At 37.1% G+C, this 17,226-nt stretch overlaps 1 protein-coding gene across 1 annotated transcript in view; it reads right to left on the bottom strand.

Annotated features, from left to right (window-relative positions):
- Positions 1-1,549: 1,549 nt before the first annotated feature.
- Positions 1,550-17,226, bottom strand: part of ube2e3 (ubiquitin-conjugating enzyme E2E 3) — a 61,423-nt gene continuing 45,746 nt past the window's right edge. Inside the window, exons 4-6 of the mRNA XM_079821593.1 lie at positions 12,166-12,298; positions 5,887-6,034; positions 1,550-2,348 (exon numbers count right to left, since the gene is read on the bottom strand). Of these exons, the coding sequence (XP_079677719.1) occupies positions 2,251-2,348; positions 5,887-6,034; positions 12,166-12,298 (379 nt within the window). The 3' untranslated portion in view covers positions 1,550-2,250. The remainder of the gene's footprint in view (positions 2,349-5,886; positions 6,035-12,165; positions 12,299-17,226) is intronic.

Raw genomic sequence — 17,226 nt, 5'->3', positions numbered from 1 at the left:
AGCTGTGGAATACATCCCCCCACCCCCAAATTTTCAGTTGGCCAAATTGAATTTTTATTGAATTAAATTGCATCAATTCACAGAAATTCAATTTGGCCAACTGAAAATTTTAAATGTGATCGCTCACTTGAACATTTTAAATTGGAGAGCTGATTTTTTTTTACAGTGTGGCCAGTTTACAAGTACACTGTAAAATCCAACAGTAATTCTAACTAACACTTTTTAGTTAACTTTACTTAATATCTTAACTTAATCTAGTAATCTATAATTCACATATATTCCTTGTTTACTCAGAAAACCCAAATTAAGATTAATTGATTGGTTTGAGTGCCATTTTGTCAAGCAAAAAAACAAAAAACAAACTCGCCATTATGATATTTCCCTTTATGTCGTATAATGATCGTTCACAATTTTATTGCTAATGCTTACGTCTTAAACACCTGTGAAACTTGTCATTGGGTTGATCTAATCCCTCTATATTTGTAACAATATCTTGCAGTTGATCATGTTTGAGTGTGTTGATCACACACTTCAACATTCAGCATCAAAATACAATGCTAACAACAATAGTAGCAGCAGAGAGAGCTACTATTGAAAAAAGACCAAGTACTCTCTACAGTTCTTTTTTGGTTACATGAACTATACTAACTAAGCATTTGTTAACACTACATACTATTCCGATTTCACTTGACTTGGATTTTTAAGTAAGTCTAACTAATTTGATTTTACAGTGTAGGGCCTGTTCAAATGCATAGCAAGGCTACATTTATTCAATCAAAAATATAGTCAAATCAGTAATATTATGAATAATAATAACTATTATCTCATTACAATTTAAAATAACTGTTTGAATATCTTAGAAAAAAGCCATAATCATCAAAATGATAACAAATAAAGGCTTGAAATATCTCACTTTTCATGTAATGAGTCTATAGTTTCAGCTTTTACCGAAATAAATGAACTTTTTCACGACATTCTAATTGATTGAGATGCACCTGCACGCACACACACATATACATTTATACTGTCTGTCTGTCTGTCTCTGTCTGTCTGTCTGTCTGTCTGTCTGTCTGTCTGTCTGTCTGTCTGTCTATCTGTCTATCTATCTATCTATCTATCTATCTATCTATCTATCTATCTATCTATCTATCTATCTATCTATCTATCTATCTATCTATAATATATTCCTGTGATGACAAAGCTTAATTTTCAGCATCATTCCTCTAGTTTTCAGTGTCACATGATCATTCAGAAATCCTTCCAAAATGCTGATTTGGTGATCAAGAAACATATTATCAATACTAAAAAAAAATTGTTGTGGAAGCCGTGATGCAATTTTGGGGGGAAAAAAACCCTCTTATATAACATTATCAATGTCTTTACACTTGAACAATTTAAGGCATCCTTTGCTGAATAGAAGTATTAATTTCAAACGTTTGGACGGTAATATATTCAACACAGTCCACCACGAATGAGATGATCGGATCTTAACACCAGTGTAAGGAGTGCAGTAGACGTCTTCTGAGAAAACAGAACACACAAACACCTCGCCCGGGGGACAGTTTTTTTTATTGTGTTGTTTGAGGGGATGTTACAGTGGTTGCTCACTTCAGCTGAGCTACAAAACGTTCAATGAGATCGCTTCATTACAAACTGACAAAGGTATAACAGATTCACAACAGCATGTACCACAGAACTGGAAATGAGTGTGGGTCTCATATAAATGACATCATTTCTAATAATCTACAGCTTGTTTTTTTTTCTTTTTCTTTTTTTTTTTTTTCTTTTGACTTCATACAGATAATGAATTAGGCTAAAATGCACCATAATATTTGGTTGACTTTAGGAACATTTTCCTTATTACATCACAAAATACATTTTTTTATATCCCAAAGAAGCAAGACTTGCAAGTAGGCTTTTAAACAGAACTAAATCTACAGCTACAAAATTCTACTCCGGCAGCCTTTACACCTTGGCGGGTCCTGTCTGCGCTCCCAGTCCGTATCGGGTAAAAACACGGGGTAGAATCAGTATGACATTTACACAGAAGTCCGTATTGTAAAGGCTATAAAGATTTGTTGCACGTTGTAAAGTTGCCTCTCTCCTGGATCTTTACACTCCTGCGGGTGATGGAAACTGGCTGGGGCGGCGGTGGAGAAGAGTGTGGGAAGGAGGGGTGGACAAAGGGAAGCTGGGAAGAAGGGGGTGGGGAAAGGGGTGAGCGGGGTGTAGGTGTCAGCGGCCCGCCGTCTATGTGGCGTATCTCTTGGTCCACTGTCGAGCTATCCTGTCATGCTCTGCTCTGTTGGTCAGGTACTGAGTAGCTATGCTTCCCACCAGAGGATCCGCTAAGAGACGAGAGGGGGGAATGAGAGAACAACGGAAAGGAGAAAAAAAGAAAAAGTGAGACATTCTTATACCCAGGAGTTAGCGAGAACACAATATTCTGAAAGACGCAGACAGGCGCTGTGAAGGACACAGAGAGAGAGAGTGGGAAGTGAGCCATCTTCGAGAGTAAATGAAAGAGCTGTGTGGGATACAACAGACACATCTGTCATGTGCTGACTCAGCTGACACAACAATGTCAGAGATGTTTGAGACAAACAGAGGATTCGGATCTGTAGGCCTGTTCCGAAGGGTCCGTTTTCCCTTACTTCAAGCAACACAATAATGAAGACCTTAAATGAACATGGCTAGACACATACAGCATCAAGCCTACAGTTTAATCGTCAGCTTCAACATCATTCATAAATAAATGTGATCAATCTTTTCTAGATTCAAGGAATTCACTTAAAGGGATAGTTCACCCAAAAAGGAAAATTAGCCCATGATTTACTCACCCTCAAGCCATCCTAGGTGTATATGACATTCTTCTTTCAGACAACGAATACAATTAAAAATGTCCGGGCTCTTCAAAGCTTTAAAATGGCAGTGGATGGTTAAGTCGTTTTTGAAGTCCATAAAAGTGCATCTATCCATCATATAACTGCTCCACCCTTAGCTTCAGAAGGCTTTTATTAACCCCCTGGAGCCGTGTGGAGCAGTTATATGATGGATAGATGCAATTTTATGGACTTCAAAAATGACCTAACCATTCACTGCCATTATAAAGCTTTGAGGAGCCAGGACATTTTTTAATATAACTCTGAAAGAAGAATGTCATATACACCTAGGATGACTTGAGAGGGTGAGTAAATCATGGGCTAATTTTCATTTTTGGGTGAACTAACCCTTTAACAAAATATCAGCATTTTGTATGCACTATTATAGTATTTATGATTTTTTTTTTTTTAGCCTTTATTTTTATATTTTCATTTTAGTTCAAGGTAATAATTTTATGATGTGCTTTGTTTCTTTTTTTTTTTTTTAAATCTTTGTTTAGCTTTAATTTATTTTTAATAAGTTAGTTGCCAAGAAAATATTTTGACAAGATAAGTATTTTTGAGTTCATGCGTTTCATCTAATATTTATATTTTATTTCAATTAATGTAGGACATGGTTTTGAACATGATTATTTGCCATTCAAACTATTATTTTTCATTTGATTTTAGGCTTCGTCAACACTCAACTCTCTGCTGGCATAACAGAAAACATATTAAATAAAAACAATTATTTAATTTTCATTTATCTTTTTTTGCCTATGTACAGTAGTGGCCAAAAGTGATAATTGTTTTTTTAATTATCTTAAAAGTTTGCTTAAATGATCAAAATATGGAGATAAATATTTTAAATATGAAGGAAAAAACACTTATATTGGTTAAGGTATTTTTAATCTGACAAAATGATCTGGATAAAAGGCAAACTACAGCTACAGGTTTTAATGCAAAAAAAAAAGCTCACAGGAAAAAAAACAACAACATTGACAATCACTGATTAAAAATCCGTTCTCTATTGTTTTTGCATGTGTTCATAATTTCTTTGTATGACAGCATGGCCAAAAATGATGTCCGCATAAGTTGGCATGTTTCACTGAGTTATCAAAAATAAAAACTCCAAGCACAACTACACAATATCTTAAACAAGTTAAATGGAAGATGTCAATTTTCCAGGGCCGGACATCACTTTTGGACAATGCTGTATTTTCGATCACTTTCTGCTCCCTGTGAGACATTGTCAGTGTAAAAACATGTTCCCGATGTTCCTTAAGACCGCACTTCAGGACATGACAGAAGAACAGGGTTGTCCAATCCTTCTCCTGGAGGTCCACCTTCCTGCAGAGTTTAACCTTAACCATAATTTAACACACTGAACCGACTGATAAAGATAACTAGAAACATCCAGGTAGGTGTGTTGAAGCAGATAGGAACTAAACTCTGCAGGAAGGTGTCTTTCCAGGAACAGGATCGGACTTACCAAGCCTTCAGTCAAATAAATAAATAAATCTATCAAAAGATTTTCACATGGTCAGATTCATGTCATGGTGAGGCCTACTAGCGAACGCTGTGACAGTTGTCACTGATTGATTCGTTATTTTACTGTTGAGTATATATACACTGGAAACCAGGTATGAATTTATTTAAGAAAGTGATTGGGTTTGTTGTTCTCTCTCTTTGTCGGGCGAGCGGGTTATTCCCGGTCACGCTAGCGGACGTGTTGAGTGCAGTTGGAAGGTTGTTGTAGCACCACTCGGCATTGAAAATGCTCGGCATGCTGCTAATGCTTTATTTAATGCTGTTTTTTTTTTACTTTTGATCCTTATGATTCTTATTTTGAGGAATATGTTCTCTCCTCATTGAATTTCGTAAAGCATCAGAAAGTTGTGTTGAGAGCGGTTCACATGTAAATGGGTCGTTTTGTGAAGGAACGTTTTCCAGTTCTGTAGTGAGGGTTAAATGCCAATTCAGGGAATTATAAATTGTGTGTTTTTGAGGTTTTTATTATGTATTTTGGCACTTGAGTTGCCGATTCGTTTAGTAAATATTGTTTTCACTGCCGCATGCAGAATATTGTGTGATGTTTTGATTGATTTTTTCCAGGCCCAGTAGTTCAATGAGTGACACAGTAAGAAGATGAATGTTTGTTCTTTGAATTTGTTTGATTAATATTGCCTGTGTTTAAGAATTAAAGTTTGCTAAGTATTAAGGTATTAAAAGGTAAATGTTCTTGGGACTGGAATTAAAATGGACGTGATTTAAGTTTCTCTCTCTCTCATTTTCCATTTTTTTTTTATATGATAAGAGTTGAGTGAATTGAGAAGTGTTGTGATCTGAATTGAGCTTGTTGTTCCTTGTCCTATTTGATTTCCATAATAGAACTGATTAAGCGTCATCCCTATATGAACTAATTTAATAACTGTGGCGTTTTTTACCCGGTACCCAAACTCAACCTTTTACGGCTAAATACCTTCTCAACGTTGCAAAACATGCATTTGCAGATAAACAGGAAAAGTCAAATAATTCCATAATTGCGTTTTTTGGAAGTTTTCTAATTTGCTAATTGCTTAGCATGTCAGAAGCCTCTTTGATACCATAAGTCGGCTGTGACAAAGAATGCAATCTACAGTGTTCATAGGTTGTCCTATTCTGCATAGAAGGGTTGGATTTTGACCCAAAAATGACAATTCTATCATCATTACCTCATGCTGATGTCATTCCAAACCTGTTTCTGTCTTCTGTGGAGCACAGAAGATGTTTTGAAAGTCATTTGGGCCCAAACAACACTGGTACCCATTTATTTCCAATCACAGAGACATTTTTCAATTTTATCTTCTTTTGTGTTCCACAGAGGAATTTCATACAGGTTTGCGGCAGAGTAAAATCTGACCGAATTTTCCTTTTTTGGTGTTATGGCTCGAACAACACTCCTATTAACCAATTATTTTCCTCAGATTTTAGTGGTTAAACTAGGCTTGGAACATTTTCCTCAGCCTTGGGTTGCTGTACTCACCTGGATTGCAGTCTGTCAGCAGAGAACAGATGGAGAGCAGGACCTTCGAGATGGTCAGAGCTGGGCTCCAGTTATCCTTCAGGATGTCCAGGCAGATCACACCCTGACTGTTGATGTTGCAGTGATAGATCCTCGTACGGAACGTGACCTGCACAGAAAGAAACCAACACGATCACAAAACAAGCCTATCTAAAAGGGATGATGTTAGCTTACCAGTCCAGAACCACGCTTTAATACTCTGGATGCGTTTTAACAGGGCTTTCGTTATAGAGGGGGCTTTTGGGAGCTGGATCACAGCTTTCACTCTCATTAACAGCACTCTCAGAAACCAGGGCTGAATCCTGAAAGCTATTGATCCAGTTAGACAAGAGAGCCAAGCAAGCTTAACCTGACCCAGCTTCCCAACTGTGTGTCAGTAGCCCTTATCTAGAGTATTGATGACTTGTAGCCCTGGCTTACAGGACCAGCACGACACCTCTGGCTGCAGTATTGTGGGAGGGTTCGAGTCTGTCAGACAAGGGTCAAGAGGTAGTCCGGGTCATGCTTTAGTCTGCTCCCTTAGCACATAAATAGCGCTTCTTGTTTGTTGACGGTGTCTCACTCTGCCCCCTGCAGCAACTACTAAGACATCCGTCACATGATGCAGCATAAACCGAGCGACCAAAATAACCATGCCTGCCTGGCACAATGTGGGTATTGTATGAACACGGTGGTCCCAGAGTCCAACTCGGTCGAAAACACAAACCGGCATGACACGGGCAGCCAGTGTGAGGCCTCACGGACAACGCTGGGAAACACAACAAGAGAGTGTTCATGACACTCCCCTATAAAGAGAAAACCTAGTGAGCTGCCTACATAGCACACTACCAATGCAAAGACTCTTCCTGAAGGTGGGCAGCTAAGATGGCTTTTCAGTCACATTTAGGCAAACAATACAGAGAAATACCTTGCACATGCACACCTGAAAAAAACCTAAACTAAACTAATATCATAAATGGACAATAAAAATGCCCACACACTAACATAGCTTGAAATAACATAATATTTACTTTGTGACGGATTTTTGAGCTGAATTTAAGCAGAAATATTAAATCCAAGATTGCTGGCAAGTCAACAGAAATGTTGTCTGTAAATATACTTGCATAAGAATATTTATATAAAAATAAGCGTATAATGTTTTACATAAAATATTTACTATATTAAGTGCAACACTTCCAAATACTTGTCTTTATATTATATTGAGAAATTGTATTGAATTGATAATACATTTTATTTTTACTACTTTTTCTAATATTGTATGTACTGTAGTGATGCGTCAATCAAGTTTTTAGGTTTTAAGAGGGCTAAAATTTAGAATTCGCCATAATTTTTGATCAAGGGGCCAGTTGTTCAAAAGATTGGATCAAATCTTGAAAATGGGTTGTTCAAAAGAAAGAAAGAAAGAAAAAAGGGAATCTAAAAAATCCAATCTTGGTTTTAATCTGAATCAAATCATCAGTTTGTGTTGTTTAAAACCTTTTAGTAAGATCCCAGCAGAAGGGTGGATTTCAAGAACAAAAAATTTTAAACTGGTCAAAAACAGCATTTATATCATGTAATATATAATATAATTAATATGCTCTTGATTAGTTTAACTGTTAAAGTAAGAAATTAGGAGTAGACATTAGGCTACCTATTAAGCAGTTCAGTAACCAACAGTAAAGTAAAAAAGAGATTTTGGCGCCATGAAATAATCCCCAAACAGCTGTAAATATCAAACAAAAATATTGTATTTCCTGTAAAGTGTTTTTTAATCACTGTTTGTAAACCACATTGGCACAACCATAAGAGATGAACCAGTCAAAAGTTCTTTGCGAGTGACTGTAAAACAGTTCTTGGGTGAACGCTACACAAAACTTTTCTGAGAGAATGCAAAAGCATTGAAGTATGCCCAACACAGATTTGGAAATCTGAAAAAGTGTGCTTGTATCTGGACGAGGGTGATCCAATCCAATTTTGCTTTGAAATCCCGTCACAAAAGAAAGATGGATAGCAAAACATGAGATTTCCAAAATCAAATTTTTGAACAACTGGCCCCTGGTGTCCTTTTACAATACATTTATAAGAAGTTTAAAAATCAAGACAATTCTTCAATGTATTTTTCTAAGAACTTGTATATCTAATATGAATCATAAAAATAATAACAATAATAATGCAATATTGTTATATTAATATAAAATATTAAAAACAATAAACATGTTTATATTATTTGATATTGCACTTTTTACAATTAACTATCCACAATACTCCTCTCTACCATAACACACACACACACACACACACACGATCAGTCATTCTGATAACTATTTATTTTTTTAAACTAACTTTTTTCTAAATCTCAGGTTTTACTATCCTTGTGGGGACATTTGTTCCCCACAATGTAATATAAACAAACACACACACACGATCAGTCATTCTGATATCTATTTATTTTTTTCTAAGTTCAAAGCTATAGGACTGCTAGAGAACTTGCTGAAGGTTGAATCCATTTGAAAGTTGATCAAGGCCATGATCAGATCTTTATTGAATGATCACCCTTTTATGCTTAAAGAATAACAATGAGCTTAGCAACAAAGTCGGCGATCTGTGTAAGAAGTAGACAGACAGGTGGGGTTTTTAGAGATTCTATCAGACAGACAGAAATAATAAAAAAAGAGACAAGACACAAACTAAGAGAGAACTAGCTCTTTTTAAAAGGCACATAATGACCCAACCAAACTGCTCTGTAAACAAGCCAATGCATTAGAGCCTTTTACAGCTTGAATGAATCGATGCTCTTATTTCTAGATAGACTTTTAGGAAGAAACGCCTGTCTCCCTTGTCTTTTCCGCTCTGCTTCCAAACACAGAGAGACTCATTCACAAAAGTAGATTAGTGGACCAAGCCACACCGTTCAGCGAGAGAGAGCGGGCAGCGACTTCACAGAGCACCGACCCTAAACGAACGTAGGCGAGATCGGCCCCCAAGTTGCCCTGCGTTTCATCTGGTGACAAAAGAATGAGGGGGTGTGGGCCCGCTGGCTCTGCCCGGCATCCACCGCAGAGGATGAATCCTGTTTATAATTAGTGGATTAGAGCTTTGCAGTGGCTTGATCTGAACAAAGAGCCCCCGCCAGCCCATGAGCTTTATATAAACTTGTTGTTTATAGATGCCACTGACGGTCGAGATGAGGGCCAGACTGAGGCGAAGAGCCACTCAGAGCGGCGCAAATTCTCAAACAAGCTGAGGAAGGAGATTCAGATGCTAATTAATCCGAGATGGCGCGGTTGACAATTTCACCTTTATAGCCCGGAGCAGGAATAAACCAGCTTCCATAAACCACATTGCGGCCTGTCGCCATCTCGCTAGATGCTTTACGCTGGAAATAGTCGGTGCTTTGAAGGAGAGCGTACAGCCATCCGGCACACAAAATAGCAGACAAACACAATCGTTCAGCATCACATTATCCTTGAGGTATTTTAACAGAGGTCAATACTTGTTCTGAATGATCCATTACAGGGTGTCCTTGGTAGACCTAATAAATCTTAATTAAAGGCCACTGCTCTTTTGTGACTAACTATAGGCTAATAATAGCAAAACACACATACACAGATGGGCTCAAATGTCTGGAGAAAATGCTTCTATTTTGTATTTAACTATAATAGTTTAAAATATATATGATGTTGACCAAGGCTGTATTGATTTGATACAGTAAAACAGTAATATTGTGAAATATTAGAATAAAAAATATATATTTCAATATATTTAAAAATGTTCATTTTCAGCAGTATCAACCCCAGTTTTCAGTGTCACATGATCCTTCAGAAAACATCTCAAGAAACAAGAAACATTTCTTATGATTATCAAATGTTGAATACGGTTTACTATTGCTTAATATTTTTGTGGAAACCGTGATACACAAAAGTTTGGTAGTCTTTTATTCAGCAAGGACAGATTAAATGGATAAAGTGACAGTAAAGACATTCATAATGTTACAAAAGATTTCCATTTCAAATAAATGCTGTTCATTGAACTTTTTTTTATTTCTATTAAACTAAAAAGAGGTTTCCAAAAAAATATTAAGCTGTTTTTAGGATTTTCAACACTGATAATAATAAGAACCATAAAACTGAGCTGAGCACCAATAATAATTGAGCACCACATCTAATATCATTAGGATTATATAATGCTTAAAGTGATAGTTCACCCAAAAATGAAATTTTGATGTTTTTCTGCTTACCCCCAGGGCATCCAAGATCTAATGAGGCATCTATGTATATCTCTATGACCGCGCAGGTTATGGCGGTCTGGAAAGCTGATGACATTCGTCTGATAATAGATGAAATAATAGCATAAATACTGCTCGGTTTCTCGCAGAAACCGAACGTTTTGTGTCTCAAGACATCAATGTGTCGTCACGAGCCGCAGGGTTTAATTTGAAATTGTCTGTGCATGGTTTTTTTACTCTAATAGAATTGGACCCCATTCAAATGCATTATAAGACTGACAGACGGCAACGGTTGGAGTTAAAAATCTTCATTTGTGTTCTACTCTAGAAACAAAGACACCTACATCTTGGATGCCTTAGGGGTAAGCAGAAAAACATCACATTTTAGTTTTTGGGTGAACTATCCCTTTAATTGACCGTTTCCATTCATACATGTCAGAAATGTCATGAGACTTTGATTCATGAATTTATAATCTCAAGAATAGTTTCAAATGGCTGATACAGCGGTTTTAAGTTCTGTCCCATATTCAAGAACAAGTTTGAAGTATTCTCTCTGAAGTGCTTCCAAACACATTCCAATCCACTTGATTTTGCATTTAGATTGAGAGCCTGTTGTGAAGCCTAATGAGCTGTCTATGCAGGTTCTAAAACCATGATTAAGCTGCCTTCTAATACGCCTTCTTTTTCATGTATCATTCCCTTATGAAGAAGTTCCATTTCAGTCAGGATTCTCTCTTAGAAGGCAGCAGCCTATGTACGCACTAAAGTGCTGAGTTTAATTCCAAACCTCTGCCCTGGTACTCTTGCCTGTAATTTTCAAGTGAGCTCAAAAACGTAGATTAGGGTTGGAAGAAACCTTTACAGGAAGGTAGATCTATTAAAGCAGGATTGAGAATCCCCCGTGTTAAAGGTACAGTAAGCGATTTCTGAAAAAACACTGTTGAAAGTGCATTGGACTGAGCACCACAACAAACTTGCAGCCAGTAGGGGATGTATACACTCATGATGGGGGAGGAGAGAGTGAGATTTGGAGATTTGAAGACAGACAGACTGTAGAAAGAGAGGTGGCTGAGAGACATTACAAAAGAGAAAAGGTCAAAGGAATATCACTGGAAAAATATCACTGGGCCCACGGTAATATTAGAAAAGCTTTCCAGCGCTGGAGAGACCCAAGCGGAAAAGCCTGAAAATACACATGTAACATTGGTTGTGAGTATGTGCTGCTGGCGACTAACAACCAAATCTTGCTTGTATACACCAACCCTGTCACACAAGACCTGGAACTGAAGCCGACGCGTCACGATCACCCCCAGGTGACTGGAAGCAGTATAGGTCATAAGCCCAACCCTCTCCACGTATTCTAATTGGACATAAGACAAACTAAACAATCAAATTACACTTCAAAATTTGAAAAAAAAAAACGGTGGTGTGACATTATGATTGAGAGCTGAGTTTGACAGCTTCTTTGAGCGAAGTAGTCCCTGAGGCACTAACAGAAATTTTTCGGGAACTTCGGGAGGAGATTGGAGCTTTAACTTTAATCTCCATTTCCATAACTGTTTATTTCACAAAAAGTTATTGATTAGGCGGGACCTGGATATCACGGCTTCACTTCACACTCACTACTGCGCAGACTCGGGTTCCAAGATGTCAGCGCCATATTTGAACACTGGCGGCTTCAGCTATGTCAACGGAAGAAAGTGAAGGTGCGTCGTCCATCTTTTTTTACAGTCTATGGTATATACTCGTGTACTGTATATTCATTTTTTGCTCTTCCTTGTTGTTCATTCATCCGTCATCTTTGCTTTAATTTTCACAAAGCTTTATTTTATTTCGTTTTGCTTCTGCTATGATAAATAGACATCCAATCTTTAACTGCATGTTTGAGCATTTTGGGGGCAGAGCAATGAAAGGAGGGGTGTGATTGTTTGGGCTGGTTTCAAATATCAACAGTTTAAAGAAAGACTTTCAGAAATCGCTAACTGCACCTAAAAATAGTGAATAAAAAGGGAAGAGATGTTTCCATACTGTACCTTTGGCGGCTTGAAGGGGTAATCGGAAGAGAAGGTGATATCCAGAAAGAACACGCCCCCCTCATAGACTGAACCTGGAGGGCCCAAGATGGTGGATCTCCACTCATAGATATTGTCGCCCTTGGGTCCCGCACTGAAAAAACACAAACAAACACAGGCCAAGGTGATTTAGTATCTTACACCCAGACTAAAACATCGACCGATATTTGGCCACTTTGAGAATACAGCACTGGCCGATTGACAGAAGAATCCCTTATGTCAATTCCAAAGTCTACCAACACCCAAAAGGGTAATAATAACAGATGTTGTTAAATGTTGTTAACAGACTCTAGTATTGCATGCATGACGCCACAACACACTTTTTAATGCAGCACAGAGGCAGCATGAATATATTTACAACAACAGTCCCAGAACACAATGCATCACTTGAAAGTTGATCATATTTACAGGTCATCTATATGTAACAGGTTATTAAAGTCAGAAGTTGTGGAAGTTTCTTCCATATCGGTGACATGTGAAATGGCTTCCTGAACAAGAAAAAAAAATAGGGCGGGACTTTATTTTATCCATGGATAATTGATTGGACGGTTGTTGTTTGCTATTGCTGTGATCTCATGTGCGTGACAGGTCGTCCCGCCCTCACGCTAACAAACACATCATCAGAGAAGAGAAGAGAAGAGAAGAGATGTCGCTCCAAGAAGGAGGGAAAGCTTATATTGATTAAAGATTACAAGGGCACATAAATAAAAAAGGGTCCAATTCTCACTATTAACTAGTAAAATTACCTAGCAATATAACTAGGATATTGGCTGTTTATTAGTGCTTATAAAGTGCATATTCATACCTTATTCTAAATCCCTGAATCCTACCCAATTCCTAAACTTAACTGTCTTACTAACTATTAATAAGCAGTAATTCAAATTTAATTAAAGTGTGTCCAAAAAAAGAAAAAGATGTGAACGGGAGAATCACTTATAATAAATACTGCAATATTCCATAAAAAAACAAAAACAAGAATTGTCCATATATAAAATCCTCTTACACTATTTGTATTGACAGGTCAGAGCACACTTATGTTAGTACGACACAATCTTCTGACTGAAAATGTATAAGGGATTGTTTCGAAATGACCTGAAATCGGATCAAATTGTGTGGTGCCTAAAGAACAAGCCAAATATCTGCAACACAGGTTGTTGACAAGGAGAGTCAGATTAAGGTCAGATTTAGATAAAGGGACAACCACACAAACATGGCTAATGGAGGAAAATAAGGGCAATGAAGGAAAAAATAAAGGCCTACTGAGAGTGCTCCTCTGCTGGAGAGACCTGCCTCTAATGGAGGAGACAGGTGAATGTAGCAGGCACTTATCCCCGGCATCTATTGCTCAATTAGCATGTGATGAAACGCTCATCTCTGCCAGCAAGTCACCAGCCTACACACTGGATATCCACTCGTGCTTTAGAGGAGACGGCTGTCCAACCCAACTCAGCATAAAGTGGAGGGCCAAGAATAAGCAGGATTACAGCGAAGCTGAAAGATAATAGGAACGGACGGCGTGAAGAGTTACAGAACAATTCATTGCCGCCATGTAGCTTACTTAATTCTTTGAGCCAGATAAATTATTCGGGACTCTCTCGCACTGCAGCGAGGTTGGAAAAATGCTCAGAATACAAATGGAGCAATAAATGGCAGATTAAGTCGGAGAAACCTGCTACATAGATCATTTAACTGCACAACAACATGCAGGGTTGTCTTTGGCCATCGCTTATCGCCATAAAATCAACACATGACATTTAGAGAGGCTTTGGATCACGTCAAAGTGAATCATATAACTGTAGTTTACAAGGGGGGGAAAAATGAGGGAGAGATTGAAAAATCTCTTTAACGCCTCAAAACATCAATCTGACAGGCCTTCAGTAGGGTGTTTAGTAAAAAGCGAGGTGAGCTTCAAGCCAGCGTAACGCTTTGCACTGGTCCTGTCAGGGGTTCTCAGCATTACCGCAGAGCAAATTCATGTGAAAGGAAGTGTACAATCTCACCATAAGGATGTGGGAAAACTACTATATTTCATAATCGATTGGTCGGTGGATTGCCTGAACCACTAGTTGACAAACTGAACAAAAGTTCATCCAACCCCAAGCAGAAGCATTTCTTGTGCACAGAGTGAAACTGTCTCAAGAAGTTGGAATAATGAACAATGGAATAATGATTTTATACTAAAAAAAGCATACATATATAAACATAATGTACTCAAAAGTTCAACCATTCAAAAGTTTGGGTTCAGTAATAATTTTTATAAAACAATTTTATACATTTTATAATAATTTTTTAAAATAAATAATTTTATTTATCTAGGATGCATTACATTTATCAAAGATATTACGCTAAATATTTATAACATTATGAAATATATTATGTGTTTTGAACTTACTATTCATCCAAAAATCCTGAAAAACTATCACCGTTTCCACAAAAAAATGTAGGCGCATGAAATAGATGACAGTTATTTTAGATTGTTATAATATTTCATAATATTACAGTTTTTCTGCATTTTCAAACAAACAAATGCAGCCTTAGTGAGCATACACATTTTTTGAATAGTACCAACCCAGAACTTTGGAACAGTAGTGCATACAGTATTTTGTTGAAATAGCCAGTGAATCATTTAAATGAATTAATAAAACTAACTTTCCAATGATGTATCTGAGAGTTATCAGTGGGCCTTTTAAGATTTGAAGTCACCCCTGAACACAGCCTGATTCCCAATTGTACATAAATACTAACACAGTTTGCGTTTTACTAATCTGCGATATGCAAAATTGTCTGACATGGATGACAAACCAAATCTGGTGAAAATCTTGGGAGAGACTGTTGCTGCTGCATCTGTCAATTTACTTTACAAGCTGATCGTGACCCCTTCAATATGGTGAATGCACAGACGTATCGCAGTAATGAGCAGCTGCTGCTAATGTGGCTCTGTATTAACATCTATGGTAAAGTGTCTGTCTGCCCTCTTGTTGCTGGACTGTGAAGATTTGAAGCAATTATGTTGACGTTGAAGAGCCACTTGTAACAGATTTAGCAAACTCTTAACAGGAACATAACAGTGGCAAATGATTGAAAAAAGCCACTGTTAATAACCGAACGAGTCCTCTACACTCTAATGAATTCTTGGCAATCAAGTGGACAATCGTGTTTGTTGAGGCCAAGGCTGACACATGCTTCTCGGAAACGCACAATCACCTCCACATGGTTTCCAGAATATACAAGAGATTCATACAAGAGATGGCAAGATAAAAAGGATCAGAACTGAAATTAGACAGCGTAAAATGATATAGGCTACGTTCACAAAGCAGCAGAACATATTGCAAGTTCAATTTTAGAGTGCTAAATATGGTTATTAAGTTTAGTTAATAATGAGGATGGTAACCGCATTCTGAACCGTACTGAACTGAACTCTTCAATATACCTGGAAACTAAATTAAAACACTGAATGAAAACATTTTTATTAAACCAGTGCAATTGGGGAAAAAAACGAAATTAAACTAAAATACAGTTTCATGATTCCAAAACGGAGAAAATTGTAAAAATTTAATTAGAAAATAATTTAATTCACTCTTATGTGTAAACATTTTAAATTTAGAAGAAAAAGTTGAAAACTATAAATAAAAAAAAAACCTGGTCTTGGTGCAACCCTACGGTAGCCTGGTTTTACCAGACTCTCGTACATTTCATTTGTACATAGAAGCTGTGTCCCAATTCAAGGGCTGCGTCCTTTGAAGGCCGTGTCCTTTGAAGTGCGCGGCCGACGCGGCCTTCAAAGGACGCACCGAGACTCGTTTACAGTGGAAGGTATAGCGGATTGCGTCACCGCAGCGCGACGAAGGCTGTCCCAATTCGTAGGTCCTTCGAAGGCTCCTTCAAAATACGGCCTGCAAATGCGTCCTTCTTTTCCCATGAAATGAAGGATACTCGGATGGATGCTTCGCAGCCTTGCCTACCCCAGAATTCATTGCGCGCCGCGACGTCAGATTTTTGAAGAGAAATTGCCAGATTACACTTTTAAATGCAAGTATTGGGTTTCAATTTACTCCAGTAATCTAATGCATCTACTGATAAAAATAAAATGTTGACTAATATGTTACCAACATACGATTTTATATAGTTTATCCTCTTTATTATGTGCATAAATGGGCTGAGATGGGCTGCATAAATGGGCTGAGGTAAACATCTTTAGTTGTTTTGTTTTTAGGCAGTTGAATATAACTTTAAAGTCCAGTATAAATGTTCATTTCAGTTCTCTTCAATGGCAGCTGTCAACAGTTGCTAAATAGTACAAATAATGTAACGAAATACATTTACTCTGTATTTGAGTAAAATTGTGAAGTAGGCTACCTCATATTTTTATTCAACTTCATCTCAGAGGCAAATATTGTGGGTTTTATGAAAAACTGAATTTTTACACATGGATATTACATTTTGATATTAGTTATCGTTTAAAAAAGAATCTAAAAATAAAATACACTAGAAATAAGTCTTATAGATCAGGGATAGGCACCGTTGGAGTTCAGCTCATAGAAAAGTTATGCATGTTAAAATATTTTATTGTTTGATTTGAGAATGTGAGTTAATTTAATTTATTCTTTCTCTCTTTCTGAAAACATCTTAGCAACATGGCAGCCGTCAAATAAGTCAGCACTGCAAACCTGTTGGTAGACAGTGGAAATATGCCCTGATCCAGATGATGTCCCGCTGACAGAGGCTTCACCAGGGTCAATAAAGCCCAGCTCAATAAAAGACTACATAAAAACATTTTCTTCCATCTGTTTTATGTACTGTTAATTTTAAAATGTATTTAGTTTTTCTAATCTTAAACGTAACTTATGTAAATAGTTGTAAAAAGTACTGTAAATAAAAATGTATAGAACAATTTATTTTTTCATTTACAAATTAATTGACATGACAAAAATAAATGTACAGAATTATTTATTTTATTTACAAATTATAACTTGCATAACAAAAATAATGTGTAGAACGGTAATATTTCATTTACACATTTTA

This window comes from Gobio gobio (genome assembly GCF_949357685.1).
Source record: "Gobio gobio genome assembly, chromosome: 7".
Lineage (NCBI taxonomy): Eukaryota > Metazoa > Chordata > Actinopteri > Cypriniformes > Gobionidae > Gobio > Gobio gobio.
This window is presented reverse-complemented; position numbering and strand designations above follow the sequence as displayed.